This window comes from Juglans microcarpa x Juglans regia, chromosome 3S (assembly GCF_004785595.1).
Source record: "Juglans microcarpa x Juglans regia isolate MS1-56 chromosome 3S, Jm3101_v1.0, whole genome shotgun sequence".
Taxonomy (NCBI): Eukaryota; Viridiplantae; Streptophyta; class Magnoliopsida; order Fagales; family Juglandaceae; genus Juglans; species Juglans microcarpa x Juglans regia.
In genome coordinates, this window is record NC_054599.1 from 13,750,910 (window position 1) to 13,775,268 (window position 24,359).

General features: G+C 38.3%; 2 protein-coding genes across 5 annotated transcripts; both read right to left on the reverse strand.

Annotated features, from left to right (window-relative positions):
* Positions 1-3,174: 3,174 nt before the first annotated feature.
* LOC121257786 (serine carboxypeptidase-like 34) lies at positions 3,175-24,053 on the reverse strand. 4 transcript variants are annotated; one of them, XM_041159019.1, is made up of 11 exons: positions 23,459-24,053; positions 22,342-22,455; positions 22,117-22,212; positions 21,907-21,999; positions 21,569-21,643; positions 14,243-14,256; positions 13,617-13,901; positions 5,999-6,135; positions 5,822-5,917; positions 3,470-3,567; positions 3,175-3,376 (listed from the first exon to the last, which is right to left on the reverse strand). In XM_041159019.1, exons 1-10 carry the CDS (start codon positions 23,769-23,771, stop codon positions 3,504-3,506), a joined length of 1,287 nt encoding a protein of 428 aa, XP_041014953.1. In that variant the 5' UTR covers positions 23,772-24,053; the 3' UTR covers positions 3,175-3,376; positions 3,470-3,503. The 4 variants fall into 4 exon arrangements, with proteins under 4 accessions (XP_041014953.1, XP_041014952.1, XP_041014954.1 ...); XM_041159018.1 differs by having other exon boundaries at positions 3,470-3,578; positions 23,459-24,052; XM_041159020.1 differs by lacking the exons at positions 3,175-3,376; positions 3,470-3,567 and adding an exon at positions 5,611-5,651.
* On the reverse strand, positions 20,028-21,189 carry LOC121257804 (phospho-2-dehydro-3-deoxyheptonate aldolase 1, chloroplastic-like; the record flags this gene model as incomplete). The annotated part of the gene is made up of 2 exons (XM_041159043.1): positions 20,028-20,519; positions 20,683-21,189. Coding segments are annotated over 2 exons (999 nt in total), but the record flags the coding sequence as incomplete, so codon positions are not given.
* Positions 24,054-24,359: the final 306 nt, after the last annotated feature.

Below are 24,359 nucleotides of genomic sequence, written 5' to 3' on the forward strand. Positions count from 1 at the left end.
CAAGTTCATTATGAACTAATTTTATTTTTTAGAGTTTTGATGTAGTCTAGCATTGAACACACAATTTATATTCTAAGTTCTTGTATTTTCAATATTTTTATGATTGAGTGTTTATTTCTTATTATTAATGCTTGCAAATTTCTAGCTAATTATTGTTCGATCTATTGAATTGCAACGAGACTGATAGGTGATTTGTGATTAAAACTCTAGAATTAAGCACCATTAGTTGAGCGAAAGTAGAGATACTTTATCGCGATTAGTGTGATTTTCAATAAAAATCCAAAGAACTTAATGTGTCTCCAACCAGTTAAATTCACAAAGAGATATGTAGTTATTAGTTGGAGATATTTTTAGTATTATTTTAGAGAAAATATTGAATAGTTAAAGGATTTTAATCATCAAATTGGGATAATTGGAATTCTATAACAAGGAAGAATAAATTGTAGGGGATTTGTTAGGTGAAATCAAACTCTCTAGATCTATTCTTATTATCTTTAAAATCTTAATTTTAATGCTATTTTCTTCAGTTTAATTTAGATAATCTATTCTTCAAATTTTGGTTTTCCAAATAGTAATTAATTTAGTAAATTGCAATACTCAATAGCATAATTATTCCCTGTAGGTTCGACATCCGTTTTCTTTAAAACACTTCACTACTTGTTATGATTCTGTGCACTTGCATATATTTTTCAGCACAACAATAAGCCCTTTATCATAGATACTTGTCCTCCCGGCAACCTGTTCACAGTTCATTAATCCAACAAATGAATTGTCACTTTCATGGATCAAGAAATATCTTTGCTAATATTCAATTGGAGACTAACTATATTACGACATATATATTGCCCTTTGGGGTTATGATCACACGATTTTTGGTGGTGACAAGGGTCCAATCAAATGTTGTTGAGTGTGTCCGAGAGCCAATTGGGCAAATCAACTCCTCCAGCTTGTCACACAACAACAAGAAGCCTCTTGCTCCCACTACAGAGACGTCTGAGATCCATGGAGATGCACACCCGACGAATCATAGGGTATTGGGTGAGTAGAGTTGATAGTAGAGGTGTGTACATAGATCTGGAGTGTCATCTCTGACGTATGTACAAAGATTACTAGCATTGTCATAGAGTTGGGTCAAGATGTGCAGAAAACTCAACTGACGATCTTGACTCGGCTGACACAACTCAAGGAACGTGGAGTTGAGTTGATGGTCAGTGATTTGGGGGCGTAGTGTTTACATTTTATTTGCACTTTTCTAGTTTTTTGTATGAACACAAAATGTTTTTAAAATTAATTCAATTATGAATCATTATATGAATCATTGCTTAAATATAATTAATTATCTTTTCTATAGCATTTATTTATTCTTATTTTTGACAATAACTAAGCTAGTTTATGTCCATCTTTTCCTTTTGTAAATTATTTATTGATCTTCATTCTATATGTTCATTAACTGCTATTTTTCATATAAATTAAATATTGATGTCTAATTAGTTTAGGTATTTTGGTTTTTTTTTTTACATCAAAATAAATAAAAATTTTGATCATATTTGAACGCATTTTATATGCATTCGAACTGATTTTCCACTCCTACCAAAAAAATCATTGATCCCGCCATATTTTTCATTCAAACTATATTTTTGTCATTCAAACGAATTCTCAGTGTATGTTCGAACGTTCAATTTAATGTTTGAAATGTTATTTTATTCAGGAGAACTTCATTCGCCTCAAAAAATAACGATCGAATAAAATATAAGACGTTCAAACTATAATGGTTATTTTTTTAGTTCCATAAACAAAACTACTTGGTGTTTGAACAATCATATAAATCGTTCAATTGTAGCTAATTTTTGTTCAAATGTTTTCTTAACCATTCTAACGAAAAATTTCTTAGAGATGAAATATTTTTTGTCCTTAAATAAGCCGTTCAAATGTAACCTTTGTTATTTGAATGGTAAACGATCATTGTCAGTATTTAGATTTAAGAAAGGGGCACTAATAATGGGCACCCTTTCACATTTTCTTGGTGGCTATGAAGTGGTTCTTAAACCACTTCATGAGACTTGATGATTGGCCATTAAGGGCCAGCCGAGGGTTACACTTAGAGTGGCTATTTACATAGCCCATCTCCCCTTTGTATGCGACACTTGCATCAAGAATGATCTCTCTCTCAAATAGTTCTCTATAGTCACGGCATCTAGGCTATGAGATGTGTAAGTGTTGTTCTGGTATTACTGCATAGCACACTTCACCATTGATGTAAAGATTGTGGACAAACAACGACACTGGAGAATCCGTAGAACAACCGCACTAGATCTGAGATATTTCCAACAAGGTAATATCGCTTTCGCTGTACATTCTGATCTAGTTTTTCTAACATTAGAGATGAAATTTGAATTTCGCCTCCAAAAATTATTTTTTGAGATAATTTTAATTTCGTTAAAAAAAAAAATCTTCCCCAAAGACCATGATTTCCGTTGTAGCTAGTGATATTAATATATCTTTTACCAGTGAATTTTTTTCTTTTTCAGAATGAAGAATTTATGATTATTTTTACTGGATATAACTAAGATTTTGTTTTCTATTTTATCACTTAAAAGAAGAGGACAGAGAAATAGCTAGGGTAGAGAGTCATTTATAATTAATTAGCCCTTAATTAGCAGAATAGTCAATTTTACTTTCTCATCCATTTCGATTCCTTTATTGAAGTATCTAATTAATTGAGTAGTTTACTCTCCCCATGATTATTATGATTAATTAATTTCCTTTTTTTTTTTCTCTTCTTTGTCAAGCAATTAATCCCCTTTTCTGCATGAAATAAATAAAACACCCTGTAAATATAACAAACACCATGCATTCTTCATTGTGTAAACTTGGTAGTATACTATACTTATTCATTATTAAGAGATTACAAATACTACAAAATCATAATTAAAATCATAAGATTCTAGTACTCTAGCAAAGAGCCATCCCAGCTTGCTGATATTTTTTTATTGAAACATACTTTAGTCACAAAATGATTATAAAAATAAATTTATAAACTGATTTGACTTGATATAATACGTCAAATTGTAAAATTACTTTTATTATAAAGTAAATCTAATGGATTCAATGAAATCATATCAGTTTATGAGTTTACTTTGTATAATCTCTGTCTATAACATTTTTTTTTCCTCGTTTCAAAAGGAAAAAGAAGAAACCAAGCAAATAATGATGTGTAACATTAAAATGGTGTAGCAGATTGGAGTTTCTTATTGGCTAAGAAGTGTTCAACCATGTGGAGAGCTCTCTTGGGTGCAAGCATAGGAACCTTGTGACCAGCACCTCTCACCGTCATAAAGATAAGCCCCTTATCATAGACACTCGTCCGCCCGGCGACCTGCTCACAATTCATTAGTCCAACAAATGAACTGTCACTTTCATGTAAAATTTAAACAGAAAAAAATAAAAATAAAAAATAAAAAAACCCAACCTGTTGGTTGTCGCTGTACCAAGGAATCCAATCTTCAATAACCTTTAATCCAAGCTTTCTCAAAGCATACCTTGTTGAGGTTACTGGAAGTCTGCCATCTGCATCTCCACTGAAAAGAATGATTAAATAAACATATATGAGACTGTAATTTTTATATATGAGTTTTAAGCAATATCCGAATAAACAATATATATATATATTTTTTTAAGAGTTAGGGTCACATGTCCAAGAGTGACCCCTCCCCACATTATTAATAAATCCTTGCTTATGGTGGAGGGAAATCGTGCTTACAAGTCCAACCAAACTCAACCTTATGACCAAGGAATAACAAACCAACAAATAAACCAATACACCAGGTCACCGACAATAACCCATAAATGACTACAAACTACTCACAACCTAAGCCAATTAACCACTAACGCTGAATCACTTTCAATCACAATATTCTGGAATCCCAACTCCTTACAAAGGACTAAAGCACAATTGAGCACCCTTAACTCCGCTTCGTTATTTGTTCCAAAGCCAAATTTAGTAGAGAAGGCTATCAAAAATCTTCCTCTATCATCCCTTATAACCCCAACCCCTCCACAACTACCTGGATTTTCCCTACACGATCCATCCACATTTAATTTCACCCACCCTTCCTGTGGTTTACACTACGAAACTATTTCCAGCCTCTTTACTACCACCTCTCTCACCGAAATTCCCAATTCGATCTATATTAGATAAAGCTCTTACCTTCAGCAGCTTGGACGAAAAGACCTACAACCAAAATTTGATTGAACACCAAATCGTCTCCAAAGAATCATGTTGTCCCTGCATACGCGCTTCACACCTCCACTTCCAGAGTCTCCAAGAAATCAGCCTCGGCATGATCCTAATTAGAACACCACGCTGCGTCGACTTCTTTGCACAACGGAACCAACATTTGCATCTCAACCACCAGTTTTCGAAAGCCATGCACGGAATGCCTAGCAAGCAAGCCGCACGACGCCACACTTCAGATGCCACAGTCCCCTTACATAAAACGTGTTCTCGATCCTCCACCCATCCTCTAGAACAATAAACACACCTTGAGGCCAACGGAACACCCATCGATTGTACCCTCTCCTCAACAGGTAGACAATTAAATCTTGCCTTCCACATACACACTGACATATTATGTGGAATAAGATTACACCATATCCACTCCAAGCCTTCCACCTGTGACTGCTTAATCCTCGTAACCTCCCAAACCGTTTTTGTCGAGAAACTCCCATCCACACAAGGGTACCAAACCAGAATATCATTCCCCGGTCTTCTCCATGGAATTTCTCTCATAATGTCGTTTACCACACTGGAGGCCACTAGTGAATATAGCAGCTCCCAATCCCACTGTCCATCCACCCAACACTCTTTTACCTCCAACCATGGCTGAGTAATATTAGGCACGTAGGCCGCAAGAACCCCCCTCGCCAACCAACGATCAAACCAAAAGGAAACAGTTCTCTCTCTTACTTTGATCGACATATTTTCCATCACCTCTGGCATCACCCTACAAATGGATTTCCAAAACATCGAATCCAAATTCCTCATGCATGTCTGTTTCCAGAAAATGCTCCCCCTTTAAATATTTAGCTTTAAAAAACCGAGTCAACAAATTATCTAATGATAGTAACCGCCAAGCAAATTTCATATGCAACGCCGCTTGAACCTCTGCAAAATCTCTCACACCAATCCCCCCTTCCACCATTGGCTTGCACAATTTCGACCACGACCTCCATTTCCTCATATTCCAACCACGTTCTTCCCCCAAAAAATAGGAAGCTAAAATTGAATTCAATCTCTTCAAGACAAACTTCGGCATATGTACCACTGCAAGCAAATGAGTAGGTAAGCTTGCTAAAACATGTTTATTAAGGACCAACCTCCCACCCTGAGAGACCAACTTGAATTTCCAACCAGCAAGTTTGTGCTGAAACTTCATGACTAATGGCTCGACCATCCTCGCATTCAATCTCCCAACAACCAGAGGCGCACCAAGATAACAAGCTGGAAATTTTCCTTCAACAAAACATGGGAGTCAAAGAAGGGATAGCCTTCTAGATACTGAAATTTTTTTTGAAAAAAATAACGCCGACTTCTCTTTGCTTATTTTTTGCCCCGACTATGACTCGTATTTGTTTAATGTTTCCAGGAGCACCTTCAAAGACTTTTTCTCACCATTAGAGAAAATCAATAAATCATTAGCATATAACAAATGTGAAATTAATGGAGCCCCCGAGGACGGGAGAAGCTCCCAATTCTGCCCTGCTCAAAAGTGTACTAGAAGTTGATTATTTAATTAGAAGTTGTTACAACGTCTAAGGTTACCTGTAAATCCATATGCGCAGACCTCTAGCAATAAGCTTTTTAATTGTGGGAAGCACTGATTCTGCCGAATCATTCCAACTCTGGCTGATCTCCTTGCTGCATTTGGACAAAAATAATATTAGACTAACATGTCTACAAAATTAATTAAACATGCATGTAACTAGGTTGGTTAAATACCTGCAACGAGTCCATGGATAAGGGATTCCAGTGACATTGGCATGCAATGCTTCTTGAACATCTGCCCTATTCAGATACGTTTCAATGTAGGTTGACGAACAAGGGTCGTAACTAAGTAGTTTTCTGTGCCAACCATCCTGCAATGCATGTAAAACAAAAACTTAATTTCCATCATTTTATTAATTTGAAGCTTATACAGTTAATCACATGATGCTCTATTTTCTGCATTATATATCCGGACAAGTTCGTAGTACTACGCGCGTACACCCAAAACTATATAGTTTTCTCGCCATAAGTTCTGCCAATTTCCAAGTAATTCATAGAAAGTATTATTTTTTCAGCATGAATTAATAATGCATATTGTCTTTAAAATAATATATATTTTCGGTTGGGGATATAAACGCAAGAGAAGTACTCCCACTCATGAAGATCAATGGCCATGCGCGCAGTACTGAAACTTGTTTCCTAGAAATCATGAACTGTACCATTGAACGATTGACTCCATGCATTAACCTAGCTACCATATTGTAGCAAGCATCTAAAGGAAGGTATATATATTTATGAAAATCTCATTAAAATGGCATTCATTTGAAAACTGAGATAGCTGATCAATCATTCTTTCTGCACTCTTTCTCAGAAACATATTAATAGCCTATATAACCATTAGTGTTTTACTTTTTTTCTCCCGTAGTAGCTTGTCATCGATTCAACCATCTCGAATGCTATTGCAATAATTTTTTGTCCTCTCGTAATTTTATATGATTCGTTAGATTATTGTAACTTTATAATCTGATATATAGCATTAAATCAAGTCGATCAGTTTATAAATTTATTTTTATCATATAATTTTTTTATAACTAAAATATTTATTTTTAAGAAATTGTTATCCCCAAATATTCAGTACTTTCCTCACCATCAATTTTATTTTCTTTTTCTTTCTTTCTTTCCCTCTCCCATTACTACTCCCACCAGCACAACCGCAACAACGGCCAGTACTATCAACTTTCTAAAGATCAGTGTTGTTTATTTTTATTACTATTAATATTAAAAAGTTCTACGTGCTCGCAACCAAATATTAATATAGAAGTTTTAAAGGTTTCTGCTGATGTTGTGTTTAGCGGCCTGGATAACAACGATTGATGTTGTAAAAATCGCACAATAGGCCGGAGGGAGAGAAAGATTCATTCCCAGCCCATTGAGTCGATTGAGCCTCGATCGATGTTGTTTGAAGCCCCCGACAATATTCTGATACGGCTATACGATGGCAATGTGTACATCCATGGAGGTGAATAGAAATAAGTGTAGAAAAAGTAAAGAGAGATGGATACTGAAATTTACGTGGTTCGACAACAGGTCTACGTTCACGAGGTTTGGGGATAAGAATCTCCTTTATAATATATTTGTTTATAGTCATTCATGGTTCCTTATATCTCACTGTATAAAGAAAGTTGGAACTCTTCCTATTGGAGAAGTTGTCTTCCTCGAGAGGTTTGCTGAAGAAGAATATCTGATTGTGAAAAAGTGCACTGGCTGAAGTCTTTTTATACATTTCCTTGTTGCATGTGTCAGTTTGCAGTGGTGGGACCTGAACCCTTTACGTGTGTCAGCTTCCATTCTCTTCCTACCTTCCCCTTGTCCTGCTAGCTCCCTACCCCCTGCCTGCTTCATGTCCCTTCTTGTCTCTTTCTTATTTGTCTTCTTGTCCCTAGTGGTGGGTTTGGCCCAATTATGGGCTATGGTTTTTTATCTTTCCACAGATCAATGGGCAGGAAAGGTCAAGGACTGCCCGACCTTCCAGATATTCGACAGAAGAGAAAGGTCAAGGACCGCCCAACCTTCCAGGTATTCGACAGGCGGGAAAGGTCAAGGATTGCCCAACCTTTCAGATATTCGACAGGCAGGAAAGGTCAAGGACTGCCCAACCTTCTAGATATTCGACAGGAGAGAAAGGTCAAGGATTGCCCAACCTTCCGGAACAATTCAATAGGCGAAAAAGGTCAAGGAACACCTGACCTTCCAGATGCAAGCCCAGTCTCTTGATTGGCCACGAGGTATTGGCTAAGGACCAGAGCCCTGAGCTCTACCCATACACTAGCCACTTGAAACACAAGTCCCTTGACTTGTCGACCCTCGTGCCAGGTTGCTGCTTGCGATGCATTGGCTAAGCACAGAGCTCCCGGGCCCTACCCTGTACAACAGCCAGTTGGAACACAAGCTAGTCCCTAGATTGTACTTGCCGGCCTTCACGGGTTACAAGCCCAGTCTCTTGATTGGCCACGAGGTATTGGCTAAGGACTAGAGCCCTAAGCTCTTACCATATACTAGTCACTCGGAACATAAGTCCCTTGACTTGTCGATCCTCGTGCTAGATTGTTGTCTGTGATGCATTGGCTAAGGACTAGAGCCTTCGAACTCTACCTTTAACGACAGCCAGTCGAAACACAAGCTAGTCCCTAAATTGGATTTGCCGGCCTTCGCGGGGTACAAGCACAGTCTCTTGATTGGCCACAAGGTATTGGCTAAGGACTAGAACCTTAAGCTTTGCCCATATACTATGCACTCGGAACACACGTCCCTTGACTTGTCGACCCTTGTGCCAAGTTGCTGTCTGTTATGCATTGGCTAAGGACAAGAGCCCCCAGGCTCGGCCCTGAACAAAAGCCAATCGGAACACAAGCCAGTCCTTAGATTGGACTTGTCGGCCTTCGCAAGGTACAAACCCAGTCTCTTGATTGGCTACAAGGTATTGACTAAGGACCGAAGCCCTGAGCTCTGCCCGTATACTAGCCACCCGGACCACAAGTCCCTTGACTTGTTGACTCTCATGCTAGGTTGCTGCATGCAAGCATTGGCTAAGGACCAGAGCCCCCAGGCCCTACCATGAGCAACAGCCAGTCTAAACACAAGCCAGTCCCTAGATTGGACTTGCTGGCCTTCACTAGGTACAAGCCCAGTCCCCAGATTGGACTTGCTCGGAATACAAGTCTCTTGACTTGCCGACCTTCGTGCCAGGTTCCTGCCTGTGATGCATTAGTTAATGACGAAAGAAAAAGCAACCAAATAAAACGCAAGGAGAAAGCAGAGACCATACATCCAGGTACACAAAATTATTAATCATACAACCTGGCCTTCGTGGGATACAGGCCCAATCACTTGACTGGCCACAAAGGAAATGAAATGAAACAAAAGGAAAACCAGCAAAACAAAAGAGAAATGCAACTCGGTAAAGCACCATGTGCATGGACTCCTCATAGCTCGGACTTGACAAGACTCAGTTCGGACCAGTCACCAACAGTGCTCGGGCAAGACTCGGACTATCCTTGCGAGCTAGCCTAGACTCCCCCAGCGGGCTTTCCCTATAGAGCACTCTCAGCGGTTCATCTTTCGTAAAACTTATGTGAATTTTGTTTCCACTAACAAAACTGCTTCATGTGGTGTGGAATAGAGGCCACGTGACCCCGTGCTCCGATAGAGTGATTCAACACGAACGAGCACCTTCATTCAAATGAAGTCGAGTCCCTAGACTCGCTAACCCCCCACTTGAAAAAGACAAGCCCCTAGCTTGCCACGAAGTCGAGTCCCTAGACTCATTACTGGGTAAGGCCAAGTCCCTAGACTCGCTGACCCCCCGCTCAACGAAGTCGAGTCCCTAGACTCTCTGCGTGGTAAGGCAAAATCTCAAGACTCGCTGACCCCTCTGCTCAACAAAGGCGAATCTCTAGACTCGCCGCGAGCCCGTGGCCGAAAGAGATCTTCCAAAGCCCCTGCCAACACCTCGCATCCAAGACAATTCTAGTCCCAAGACTCGGGTCGAGTGTCACGCTCAAGCCATAACCATTGCTAGCAGGTTACCTTCGAGAGAGAGCCAACGGGCTCGGCAACCGCCTAAAGTGGCCAAGGGGGTCAACAGGCCCTCTGACCGCTTTGAGTGGGTTACTTCACACAAACTCCAATACCAACAAAAAAATGAAAACAAATGCATCAAACTAATGCGGTCGAGCTAGCCTCCCGCCACATACGAGCTTAGCGCTCGTGTCATATGCTATCGAGTACACCTCCTGCCACATACAAGCTCTACACTCACGCCATATGTGGTCAAGCAAACCTCTCGCCACATACGAACTTAGTGGTCATGTCATACACGGTCGAGTACACCTCCTGCCACATACGAGCTCCGAGCTTGCTTCATACGTGGTTGAGTACATCTCCAGCCACATACTAGCTCAGCTATCGCGTCATAATGGTCGAGCAAACCTCTCGCCACATACTAGCTCAGTGTTCTCGTCATACACGGTCGAGTACATCTCCCACCACATACGAGCTTAGCGCTTGTGTCATACGTGGTCGAGCACACCTCCCGCCAAATACGAGCTCCGCTCTCGCTCCATATGTGGTCAAGCAAACCTCTCGCCACATACGAGCTTAGTGGTCGTGTCATACGCGGTCGAGTACACCTCCTTCCACATACGAGCTCCGAACTTGCTCCCTACACGGTCGAGTACATCTCCAGCCACATACTAGCTCAGCTATTGCGTCATAGTGGTCGAGCAAACCTCTCGCCACATACTAGCTCAGCGCTCTTGTCATACACGGTCGAGTACATCTCCCACCACATACGAGCTTATCGCTCTCGTCATACGCGGTCGAGTATACCTCCCACCACATATGAGCTCTGCTTTTGCATCATACACGGTAGAGTCAAACCTCCCGCCACATCCGAGCTCTGCACTCGCACCATACATAATCGAGTACATCTCCCGCCACATACGAGCTCAGCACCCACATCATACGCGGTCAAATACACCCCCCGCCTAAATTCTCCCCATGAGGCAATATTACTAACACAAGCGGATTATTTTGTTTTCTTGTAGACGACCTATGTTGCATATTTTATCTAAAAGATTCTCAAGGAATTTTTGTTAGAACAAGTTACCTTTAAGAATTGCGGGCTTCTGTGGAGGGATAAAATACCATAGCCCATAATTAGGCCCAACCCACCACTAGGGACAAGAAGACAAACAAGAAAGAGATAAGAAGGGACATGGAGCAGGCAGATGGCAGGTGCTTGCAGGATAGAGGGAATGTAGGAAGAGAAGGGAAGCTGACACATGTAAAGGGGTCAGGTCCCATCACTACAAACTGATGCATGCAACAAGGAAATGTATAAAAAGCCTTTAGCTAGAGGACTTTTTCAGATGCCGACCCAAACTCTCTCTCAATCAGATCTTCTTCTTTAGTAAACCTCTCGAGGAAGACAACGTCTCCAACAGGAAGAGTTCCAACTTTCTTTGTACATTGAGATACGAGGAACTATGAATGACTATAAACAAATATATTATAATGGAGACACCCCTCCTCAAACCCCATGGACGTAGGCCTGTTGCCGAACAATGAAAATCTAGGTGTCCATCTTTCTTTAGTTTCTCTGCACTTATTTTTCATTTATCGTCATGGATGTACGTGCCATCACCGTACAGCCACACAGGAACATTGCCGGGGGCTCCAAACAATGATCGAGGCCCAGTCGACTCAATGGGCCAGGAATGAATCTTTCTCTCCATCCGGCCTATTGTGCGATTTTTACATCATCAAACGTTGTTGCCCAAGCCATGAAACACGATGTGAAGAAGGGACTCGGCTTTGTTGAGTGGGAGGTTGGCGAGTCTAGGGACTCGGCTTTGTTGAGTGGGGGGTCTAAGTGCAATAGTGAGGAGCTCGATTCTCCACCTGGGTGTGGAAAGATTTATTCGCCCATTTTCTGCAGCAACCTTTTTTTGTGAATGTAAAAATTCTAGAAGCTAAGAATACTTATGTAGAAGAATATTTATTCATCATTCGGAATTTATTCAGTGTACCAGAAAATCGTCATTCTTCCACCTTCGTTGCATTCTTCTTTTGTATTGTCGCAGCCTATTCGTCAGCTTTTCCTTCCATCGCTTCAAGTTGTTCTTCTTCATGGTGTAAAGATGCGGGGGGTGTATTGCACCACGAAACACCACAAGAGGATGCATCGTCCCTAGGGTGTAAAGATGCCACCAAAATCATAGGAAGAAGGATAAAGGAAAAGCAAGGTAAGAGGAAGGTACGGGAAGTCACTGAACATGGGAGGAAAGACAAAAGCAAATCAAATGAATTCATCAAGACAGGGAGAGGCCCTTTTATGGATAGGGTTGGCGCTTAGCATGCCAAGGCATCATAACTCCCTAAATTGCCCTGAGCAACCACGTGTCCCCTTTGGAAAACCACAATCCCTTGATTATTGAGAAACACAGAAGTAGTGACCAATACACTGCACAAAGTTAATGAAGAAGTTATTGCAGAGTTAATGCGGGATTAACGCACAACCATTGAGTTAATAGCATTCAAATACACGGAGACCGAAAATACGTCATTCAAAGTGACTTCGAAACCGACAAAAAGCAAGCAATGAATCAAGCTATGGCGCAGGAATCGAAGAGATGCCATTTAATGCGAAACATAACAGACGCTAAGCTACCACGTGTGCAAAATACAAATGGATGCTCGGCACGCGATCAGATTAGGCATTATTACTAACACAATTGGATTATTTTGTTTTCTTGTTGATGGCCTATGTTGCATATTTTATCTTAAAGATTTTCAAGAACTTTTTGTTAGAACAAGTTGCCCTTAAGAATCGCAGGCTCCTGTGGAGGGATAAAATACCATAGCCCATAATTGGGCCCAGCCCACCACTAAGGACAAGAAGACAAACAAAAAAGACACAAGAAGGGACATGGAGCAGGCAGGTGGTAGGGGCTAGTAGGACAGAGGGAAGGTAGGAATAGAGGGGAAGCTGACACACGTAAAGGGGTCAGGTCCCATCACCGTAAACTGACGCACGCAACAAGGAAATGTATAAAAGGCCTTTAGCCAGAGGACTTCTTCACATGCCAACTCACACTCTCTCTCAATCAGATCTTCTTCTTCAGTAAACCTCTCGAGAAAGATAGCGTCTCCAACAAGAAGAGCTCCAACTTTCTTTGTACAATGAGATATGATAAACTATTAATAATTGTAAACAAATATATTAAAGTGGAGACTCCCTCCTCAGATCTCGTGGACTTAGGCCTGTTGTCGAACCACGTAAATCTAGCTGTCCATCTCTCTTTACTTTCCCTACGCTTATTTTTCATTCACCTCGATGGATGTATGCACCGCCACTGGAACACTGCCGGGGTCTCCAAATAAGATCGATCGAGGCCCAGTTGACTCAATGGGCCGGGAATGAATATTTTTCTCCCTCCAGCCTGTTGTGCAATTTTTATAGCATCAACCATTGTTGCCCAGACCGCGAAACACAACATCAACAGTTTCAATCAAGATTAAAAAGTTCTACGTGCGAGCATATATGTGATACTCCATATGATATGGATAAGTGTAGGTACTGTATGAGATCACACATTGCTTGAGAATGGGAAGTTCTTGCTCTATATAAGGCTCCGATGAGATTCTAATTGTATCATTGACTAGTCATTTTGAAGTATAGACCATATGATTTGGTCTTTCTATAGGGGCATTACAATATATATTGCCAATTACTCGTCATGATGATTATTATATACGATGGATGCAGAAAATGATGAAGAGATTAACTCACAATTCCGGAAATATAATGGAGAGCAGTTCTGGTACTGAAAGGTTCATACGAGCTCTTGGTGGTATTTCCATTGACGCATATAGGAGTGTAGATGCTGTAAATGTCAATGCCGTCATAGGCAGCATATAACTCAGAGAAGGCCGAATCGCAGCCGTCGGATTGAATTTTGAAATTGCATTTGCTTTTTATATCGTGGTACAATCGATCCGATATCATCGCATGATTCCATGCATAATCAGCGATTCCCTCATTATCTGCTTCAGAGTCCAATGCTGCGTTCCCAATCTGCATTTATCTCCATTTGAAGGGTTTGCACATACAATTGAAGACTGCAAATAAAATTTTTCTATAAAAAAAAAAACATTTATTTGTTGTCAAGTATTTGCCACCAGAATGATTCCATACATAGCAAGTGGTTGTTTTGGTCGCAAATACCTTAATTATTACGAATAAAGTTTTTTTTTTTTTTGGGTAGTGTCTAGACTTAAGCTAGTGGTGTCAAGTCGTGAAACACGTTGATAAGTTGGTATGAACAAATACATGTGACATTGAAACCAAATTAACAAACAACCACAACAACAATATTCGTCAAAGAGTAATAGAAATTTGGCAAAGAAAAAAATCACCATGAACCCTTTGACACTACAAGGGGAATCACATTTCCCAGCGATTCACTTTCGTTGGAAAAAGTAATAAAATCGCTGCCTATCACCTTTCCCAGCGATTTATAAATCACTGAATGTTCGCCGATATTAAAGCCCCACTTTTGATCTACTCCAACGGAAGCCAAGAAACGCCAGGAAATATTTTCTTTACCGGCGAATAAAATTCGCTGCAAATAGTACCATTTATTGTCGCAATTGCAAGGTACAATTCAATTGTTAATCGTTGGGAAAGTTCAATTCCAGCGATTTAATATTGTCGCTAAAAGTCAAAAAATTGCCGGAAATACCATTTCCCAGCGATTTCTTAAATCGCCGCAATAGACTAAATGGTTTTGAAATAACAATTGCTGCGATAAAAATTTGCCGGTATACATCAATACCAGCGATTTTTAAAACGTTGCAATTGAGTTATTGATTTTGTGAACTCAGTTCCAGCGATCATTGCATCGCTGGGATTGATCTATACCGGCAAATTGCAGTCGTTGCGAAAAATAAAATAAATTGCCGTTTAATAAAATCGATGGGAAAACTTGTAATATTCGCCGCAAATACTCTAAAATGCCGGTAAAAATTATTTGCTGCGATATATAGTCGCCGAAAATAATAAGTTTAGTGAAAAAAATTATTTCCGGCGAAGTTTAATCGCCGGAAAAGATATTTCACAAAATAAAAAAAAAAATCCACAAATTAAATGAACACAGGAACTCATTAAATGACAGGAGCAAAAACTAATTGAAACTAGCCCAACAATAAAGGTACAATCATCAACTTGGCATACAGAAATAATGCACAAAATCTCAATATAAATCCCAACACAAATATACACAACACAAGCCATTAGAGAGTCTAGAGGGGGGGGGGGGCGGAGAGAGAGAGAGAGAGTCTTTGATTTTTATATATTTACCGATGATCACAAGAAAGAATCAGGGCTGTACATAATTCCAACCACAGCAACTTTTCCATCGGAACTCTCATGGACCATGTGCACCTCAAGATCAAACTTCCGGCCATTGATAGTGTGTTCAAAGGGTGAGTGCCAATGGCTTTTGCATCTTTTGCTCAACCAAAGTTATTTGTTTGTATGAAAAACTATTGAAAACAAGGAACAAAAACCAGCCATCTTTAAGCTTTAGCTCTTCATTTAATTTGGTTCCAACAAGTTAGTAAAAAGCTGTCAAATGCCATTTTAACGATGAAATTTCAGCGATTTTTTATACTTCCTTGTTCTCTTCCATTTCGAAGTAAATTCCTATCATTTGTACATTCTTAATCCACGATCTTCATATATCTTTCATGTAGAAAACTCAATGGCCTTTATTGGACAGCAAGCATGCTATTAGTTATTTTCATGAATTCCTTTAGAATGCTTGAAATGAGGAGTTTTAAAGTTTGATAACTATAAAAAAATCATATAGTCTACTTAACCTATATATTTGCACAGCGATTTATAGGAAGCAAAATCAAGAACCCAAGTTCACAATATTTTAACTCAAGTCAGGTACTTCATGACTTTGTTCAACTAATGATCTTTGTTCAACCTACTCAAGTCACAATATTTTAACCTAATGGTCTTTGTTCAACTACACTCTAAACAAGTTGATGTCACAATAAAATATAAGATTAAGACAAAAAAATAAAAGATTGCATTTCTTTAACATCAAGAGCAACCTGAAAGACTCAAGTGAGAGCAAAACAGGTGCATAAATCTAAAAAATGCATTATATATGGAGAAAATCTCATTAAATATAATCAAGAGTTAGACTTCTTGTCTTACTTCTGCTGCTGCTCCTTCTATCGATTTTCTTTCGTTTTATGCACATTGGAGAACTATATTAGCAGCAGTAAAAGTCTTCGCACTTAAAGACAAAAAAAAAAAAAAATTACAATTCTTTGTTAACGTACCTTGATTATATTCTCAGTTTTCTCCTTCTTCTTCACTTTTCAGAAGCTGAAAGGCCTTATGCCTATGATGTTTCATCTGCTCTACCTCTTCCTTTATAAGGTTGACAATTTCTTCATCTTTTTTCTACTTGGATGCTTCCATTTCTTGCAAATACATTTCCTTATTCTTCTTTGCCATCTATAAGTTTCAAATAGAGAAAATAATGAGATTCGAGCTAAACAGTTTCAAATGGAAGGTGAAACTCACTACTTAAAAAAGGTTGACAGTAGCAGAAATTCAAGAAAAAGCAAAACATGATTGTTGTTTGTGTGCATAGCTTGAACCTGAGAATGAATGTGTACTGATGATCATGAATTATAGAAAGAAATCATGCATATATAATTAGTATCATCCAAAATAAATGTGTAAGGTTTTGCACAAGTTGAGACACAAAACCAATAACAAGTGTCACCAAAGTGGTGCTTCCAATCATCACACCAACTTCAGCTATGCCTGCAAGAACAAACTGAATTTCATTAGCAGAATTTCATGACACCAACTTCAACTTTAGCTATACCAACACATGACAACATAACATTTGGTGCTCCCAATCATCACACCAAGTTCAACACAGACTCACAAATTTACTCTGTTCCTCACATCAAACTTGAAACAGGAAACAACAAACAAATAAATATAAATGACAAACTTACAAAAACAACAAACAAGAAATGAACAAAGCATATCGATCTGTTAAAAAACCTAAGGTTAATATAACACACTTGTCATCTTCAAGTTATATGGGGTAATTACTTAAACAAAGAGCAAACACCTTTAACGATATTGATAATCTTTTATTCCCCATTTTTTTAAATTGGCAAGAGATGATTTTAGGTGCCGTTTAACAAGAAACTGCAATGTAATAGACAGCTGCATCATGGAACCCATAGATGTCTTTATTTGGTAACCTCTCCCAGCAATACTCCCGCCTAAATCCTATCTTAATGCACAGTATCATAAGCCCAGAAGAGGGCGGAGGAAAGAGCTTCCATGAAAAACACACGTGAATTGCAGGTAGACTTGACAAATGCATGAAGAAACATAGCTGAAGAGTCAAAGCTCAATGTCTCTCTGCCACAATACCTGTTCCCCCCCCCCCCCCAATCCAAATAAAAAAAAAAAACCCTCCCTTTCTTTCCTTAGATCACAGAGAAGTAAGAGAATGAAAAAAAAAAGCATAAGAATGATACACAAATTATCTTCTCCCTTTAATCATAAATATAAAATTTAAACGCACCCCGGGTATTAACTCTGATAATTCCATTGTATATCAAACAAATAAAAACTCAAGGTTGAGCCAGTTTCCTATATGAACATAGCAAATACATATAACAAAACAAACTCACCCTCTTTCAAAATATAAAATATATAGTTTTAAATACACCATATATAAACTTGTAACAAAGTTAGCATTTAAAAAAGGGAATGGCACTCGCAAACTAGAAATCACGTTACATTTTTCATTTCTACTTTCCCAAATAATTCATCTGAGTCAATTAGAAACATGCAGCCAAAGGGAAAGGAGAGAGGGGAGGGTTGGGGGTGGGGGCACCATTTTCAGATGCGCTTATTAGGTGAAAAACGATTGGAACCTACCACTTATCTAATCCTCATTATTTCACCTATTCCAGGTAAAAGACTCAATTTTCCATGTTCCACATCCACTTCTTGGAACCATATTTCATTTACTGCTTGCTAAAAATAAAACATTGAACAACACAACAAAGTAATAAGCATAATTTATGGGTAGACATAGCATAAAAACAATAAGCAAAACAAATAACAAAAAGAATTATAAAGTTTAAATCAATTTCAACCAAAAGTTCTCAAAACCCAAATTCTCAGCTTGTATATACTGACAATATTCATTTTAAGGGCTTGTTAGAATCCACAAAATAATTGTGCATTTGGCACCGTAAGTTAATTAATTAAACAACGACAAAGTACCTGTATTGTACAAGGTCCTAATTACACAAAGTAACTTATCAAAAAAAATTACACAAAGAAGTAGCTTCAGAACAGAAAAAGAAATTACAGCAAATTACAGAGTGGAAGTTCCTCTCCCTCGGGAAATTCCCTTTTGAAGGTATTGCCACTAGGGTGCAAGAGAAAGAAATGTGTTAAGATGGAATTTAAACCAATACTGGGATGAGAATGTGTAATTTAAACATTCAGATGCTACTGAAGAGGATGGATCCTGAAAGTTTCATAAAAATTAAGGTGAATTAGAAAAACAATCAGTTATAAAAAATAAAAGGCATGTTCCGTTAACACACGTGTTTGATGCTTAACACACATGCTTATATATATATATATACATATATATATATATATATGGAGTAACACACATGAAAATTCTGAGCTTAGTACGTGACAACTAGCTGAAATGCATTAAAGTCAAGGCTTTTGGGTTAAGCATTTGCTAAAATTTCTAAAGCTAACCATGCTTTGTTCCAGATTAAAAACAATGGAATATTCACCAAGGTGTGACGCCCAAAACACACGTGTTTGATGCTTAAGAAAACCAGATGTATTGCCTACATCTATCAACTTCTTGCATCTCTAATTTCCACTGTAATCCAACCATTATTCACACTCTTAAAACCTCAAAATCACTAATATGAAGATAAATAAATAAATTATAACAAAGTCAAACTACTATAAATCTAGGAACCAAAATAATTAAAAAGCAGCCTGCTTAAGTGATCTGGAACTGGTCATGGTGCCCTAAAAATATTATTCTGCTACTGCACCAAGTCGATTTGGTGTCAGAGCCCTTTGCCCTATGTTATTATTCACTTTATTTATGGCAGATAATAAGTCCTCAGTTTCGAAGAAGCCATTACAAGAAGAAAACAATAGGTACTTCTTCATTAAAAAGTAAAACTCATAATCAGAGACTAAAACCAAAAACCTTATATATGAATCAGAGTGGCGCATAATGGGAGTAGCAGATAATAAAGAAAACCTTTTTTTTTTTTTTCTTTTGTAACATGCAGTATTCATGATCCAGAATGATCTTCCAAATATTAAATTGAGGTCCCAAGATCAGTGTACCATATGAAAACATAAGAGGGAAATGCAATAAGACAAAGTCGAGAAATTCACAGTTGAAGAACTGAATAATAAAGTTGCAGGCATCCAAAGGAGAGACCAATTTACTTTCAAGCTTGGATAGCATCTCATCAGCTTTCATATGCAATTCCTAGCTAGCTACTTTGCACTTGTCTCTATAAATTATTAGTGGGAAAAGGAATTAATTATTTTGTAACAAATTATGCAGAGTACTTGTCATTTGATCATGAGCTACCTAATCTTCTTGGTTTGCCCTCCCATTAACGTGTATTAATTATATCATATATATATATATACACACACACTCGTGGTCGTCAGAACTTCCCCACCAACAGTTTTATAATCTAAAACAATTTGAGAAAGCAAAATGCATGCCCCATTTGATATCTTAGTCTCTCAATCGGTCATGAATTTAGAAGATTACCATATATATATATATATATATATATATATAACACCTAACTTAATTAATTAATCGTTTGCCAGCATGCATGCTGTGCATTCTCTCATGATCTCTACCCACCTTTCTCCACTATTTCCATCTCCCAAATAACCAAAACCCCCCAGCATGCACCTATCTCCTTCAATTCTCCAGCTTTGAAAAACACTCTAGGCCCTTGAAAATAGCAATCTATTTCCTTCTAGAGGGCAATAAAATTAAGTAACCTCCAAATTACTAAGAAAATGATCAATTCAGTACTGAATTGATATCTTTTCTCCTGTTTCTATCTAATAGGCATGGTACTCACAAAACACCAGACTATGAACAAGCACAATGATATCTTTTCTCCTGTTTTTTGGGTACACACGTTCTAGGCTATGCTTCAAATTTTCACGCAATGATCCAGGCTCGTTGAATATTGTAAAGTACCAAAAGCTAAAACTTGACAAGCTCACGTTTAGTGTGGAGAAATGAAACCAAGATAGGTTTAAGAAAGCATACCTATCTCCCTGCTCACTGTGCTCAGCAAAATCAAGATTCCATTCGCTAATCCTCTGCATTGCAGCATATCCTCCAGTGGCGAAGGCCCTAAGAAGGTTCAGAGTCGCCGCGGATTGGCAATAAGCCCTTATCAATCTCTGGGGGTCTGGAATCCTTGATTTCTCGTTAAAAGCATCTCCATTTATGTTGTCTCCTTTGTAACTCAGCAGTTTCACACCATCCCTCTCCTCAAATGGAGCCGATCTGGGTTTCGCAAACTGACCTGCCATTCTCCCAACCTAAAACAGATCAACCCACCACGATTCTCAATCATAATTCAAAAATCCAAATATTGAAATCATCAAATCTAAATATGTTCATGTGGTTAGCACCGAGAGAAAAAACAAATATAGATCATTTCAACATCTATTACACAAACAACCCAAGAGAAGCAATACAGACCCTAATGATAGGCATTTGACCACCAAACATGAGAACCGCACCCATCTGAAGAAGCACCCTGAAGGTGTCCCTTATGTTATTCGCACTGAACTCCTTGAAACTCTCGGTGCAGTCCCTTCCTTGCAAGAGAAAGGCATTGCCCACGGCCGCCTCGGCCAGCTTCTCCTCCAGGTGCTTCTCCGAGAGCTGCAGCGCAGTCTTGGACTTCCAGGTCTCCACCTTCCATTTCAAATTCGATGCCGCGACGGGCAGCGTAGACTGCTTGGTCGAGGGCTCGGCAGCATGGACAGCCGAGATGCGAGTGATCAGGGGCTTGGCGTCGTACGCTTTGGCGGAAGTGGGAACCAGAGAGTAAGTGGGTTGGTGATGGGGGTGAGAAGGAGGGGTGGCCGTCGAGGTGAGGTCGCAGTGGCCTGCTGGGGCCGTTGGCGACGGGCTGTGCGCGGCGGAGGGTTGAGGGAGAAGAGGGACTGCGGAGAGAAAGGGGGAAGGGGGAGAGATGGCTAGAGGGAACGAAATGAAAAAACCTAACGCGGGGGATATAATTTAATGAGCTTTTCCGGCGCTTTTGAATTGCCGCTAATAAGTTAAAATGGGAGCATGTGTTTTTACAGCGACAAATTTCGCCGCAAATAGTAAATACTACGGCGATTTTCTTTAATCGACGGAAAATTAGTTAATAATTTTATTGCGACGATAAAAATCGCCGCAAAAGGTATAAATGTCGCCGCAAAAGTGAATTATACATTTTTCCTCGGTGATTTCCCAACTTCGCAACGAAAATTAAGCGGCGACTTAAAATTGCCGGAAATAACCTCTATTTGCAGCGAATTTTTTTGTGACGATTTTAAAATCGCTGGAAAAGGTCTAATTTCTTGTAGTGTGAGGTTTATAAAAGTATTTTTGGATGCATTCTTATTATTATCGAGAATGGCCTCGGAAAGTTGTGGAACATAATGCCCTGAAAAATTGCAGAACCAATCAATTAGACAAATGCGACCAATTATTTGCGATAAAAATGATTATATATTTTCTATTAAATAAATTTATTTTCGTCGTAAATAATTATTTTTATAATAAATAACTCGCCACAAATAAATATTTTTCTTTATCACAAGCATGAATAAGTGGGGAAAAGGAACATGTACTCCAAAAAAAGATAGAGAAATAATAAATAAATCAGGCATAGGGTAGTGCAAGTTATTAGTATTTGTACGTACGTACCTGCATAGCTTTCTCCAGCAATGTAAAACTCATGTGATTTGAATTGTGGAAATCGTCGAAACCAGTTGACTAGAAACGTGTATGAATCCTTAGCTAATTATCATGTCACGAAAACAGGGCCAATTAAATTATGGGTAATAAATAAAATATATATATATATATATCTACAAGAATTTAATTAAAACATTGAAGTTGAGGATATATAGTTACCCGTTCTTGTGTCACCAAGTTCAGCAAAATCAGTACTGGTATTGGTGTAGGAAAAACCGACTCCAAAGGGAGATTCCACAAATAATAAATTGGCAACTGCTAACCATAAATATATATCAGAAGTAAATCATATGGCCATTTAATTATTTATTTATTTATTTTATTTAATGACAGTGCAATTAAACTTATAAAGAAGAGAAACAAGTCATATAAATAAAAGCCAACCTTTGTTCCATGAATAGGGGTTTAGATTTAACAATGGTTTGGTGCCAGCTGCTTGCTGAGGGAAAAAAGGCCCCAGTTCTAGAGTTTCTCCACCAATTGACGAACATCCTGGACCTGAAATTCTGGAGTTCATCATCCAGCAGCTAGCCTTGATTGAGATAGAGCAAAGAAAAAGAATTCTCTGACAAAAAAATTTGATTTTTTTTTATTTATTTATAGAGATGATTTTGCTATAATTCACTCTGTTGTTCAGCACAGATCGTTAATTGATTAAAATGTTTTAACAAGTCATGATAATTCTCAAAGTCTTCAATCTCACAAAATTTTATTTCATCTAAATAGGAATTGTCGTCAACTTTACCACTTGTCAGTGTTGTGACAAATAGAGATTTCAGAATTGCTATGAGGTAGAAATTAAAAGATAAGAATAAGAACTCGTTTGTCATAGCAATTCTATCTCGTAACAATTCTATTACTATTTAGAGATGAAATGAGAAATCTGTGAATAGTAATGAGATATTTTGTAAATAGTAGGAACTGGTCATTTTTGTAACAAAAATTGGGAGCAAATAAGCATTTTTGAATTGTCTCTTGATTTTAGCAAGTGATGCAACAGTACCCCTTTATAGATGTATAAATTTGACTATATATGCGATCTTTTAATCAATCTTGCGCATGCCTTGAATAAATTGCTCGAGGGGAGAGACCAAGCATGAAATAGTTGTCTATTTGGTAGAAAAATCAGGCATGCATTTAATGCGTTCAAGGCAAATTTCTTCCCCACGTGAAAATGAAGCCAAGCCACTCAACAGTCAATCTGTCAAATGAGTTTAAAGTCACACGCACTTGATCACGTTTTGGGTCTTTAATTAAATGAAAACTACTCTCCTAGCTAGCTGTATAGTGTATATTCTAGTTCTAATTGCATAAACAAGACTAGGGGAACTTGCATCTATTGCATTCAAGGAGGAGAGGTTGGATCATGTTTGTTTCTCAGGAAACGCATATATATATGAATCTTGAGTCTCTGGTAATGAAGTACGTACGACATGATGCATAGATCAGCAAGAAATTGTGTAGAATTTGCAATTAATTAATGATAGGAAATAGTACTCACCTCCATTGAGCCACAAGAGTAAAGGCTTTTCATGGGGATTGTCAATCGCTTCGAAGAACCAATAGAACAAAGCTCGACCATGGGTTTCATTGACTGTAATATATCCGGCATATTGCTTGAACTTCACCGGAATCTGGCCAGGAAGTCTAACCACTTCGTCAGCTTGTTGTTGAGCCAAGATCTCAAGGCTCAGTACTTCATGATCATACTCAGACCCACTACTACTTAAATTTCCTTTTGCTGCGAAGCTCATGAAAGTTAGCAAAAGGGGAAGAAAAGAGAGAAAATATTGAGAATAGGAAGATAATGCCATTGTGGTCCACGAGCGCCCAAATTCTCACTCAAGGCCAGTATTTATATAACTAGTGATGATTCAAAAGACACGAGAATTAGAATAGTTAGACTATTTTACAACCTGGAAAAGACAGTTTGCATTTACGTCCCCAATAATACAACGTCTGATCTCTAATAAATCTCAGTCAACGATCGAAATGCTTCCGATTGCAGCTTTGTGTTGGGTAGCGAGTGAGTGTCTTGATGATTTGGAGAGATCGGCCTTTTTGGAGCAAATTATTCTGGGAGAGCTTTTTCTGGCCTGCTCCTCTCCGGTCAACCCATATCATTTGACGCAATAAAATTAATATATAAACTAGAAATAGAACACTGCAATACATTTAATGCGTAGGTTTCACTACAATTTCTTATCCAGTACGGCCTTTTAATAATGCTTAAAAAATAATTTTTAAAGAAGTTTTAAGATATATAAGTCTTTTACATTTCTTTTTTAAAAAAATTAAATAAATTTATAAATCACTTGAAAACATGCATATTCTTGAAAGCATTATTCATAGAAAATTTTTTTTTATTAATCACTATTTACTAACTCATATCTCACACCTTA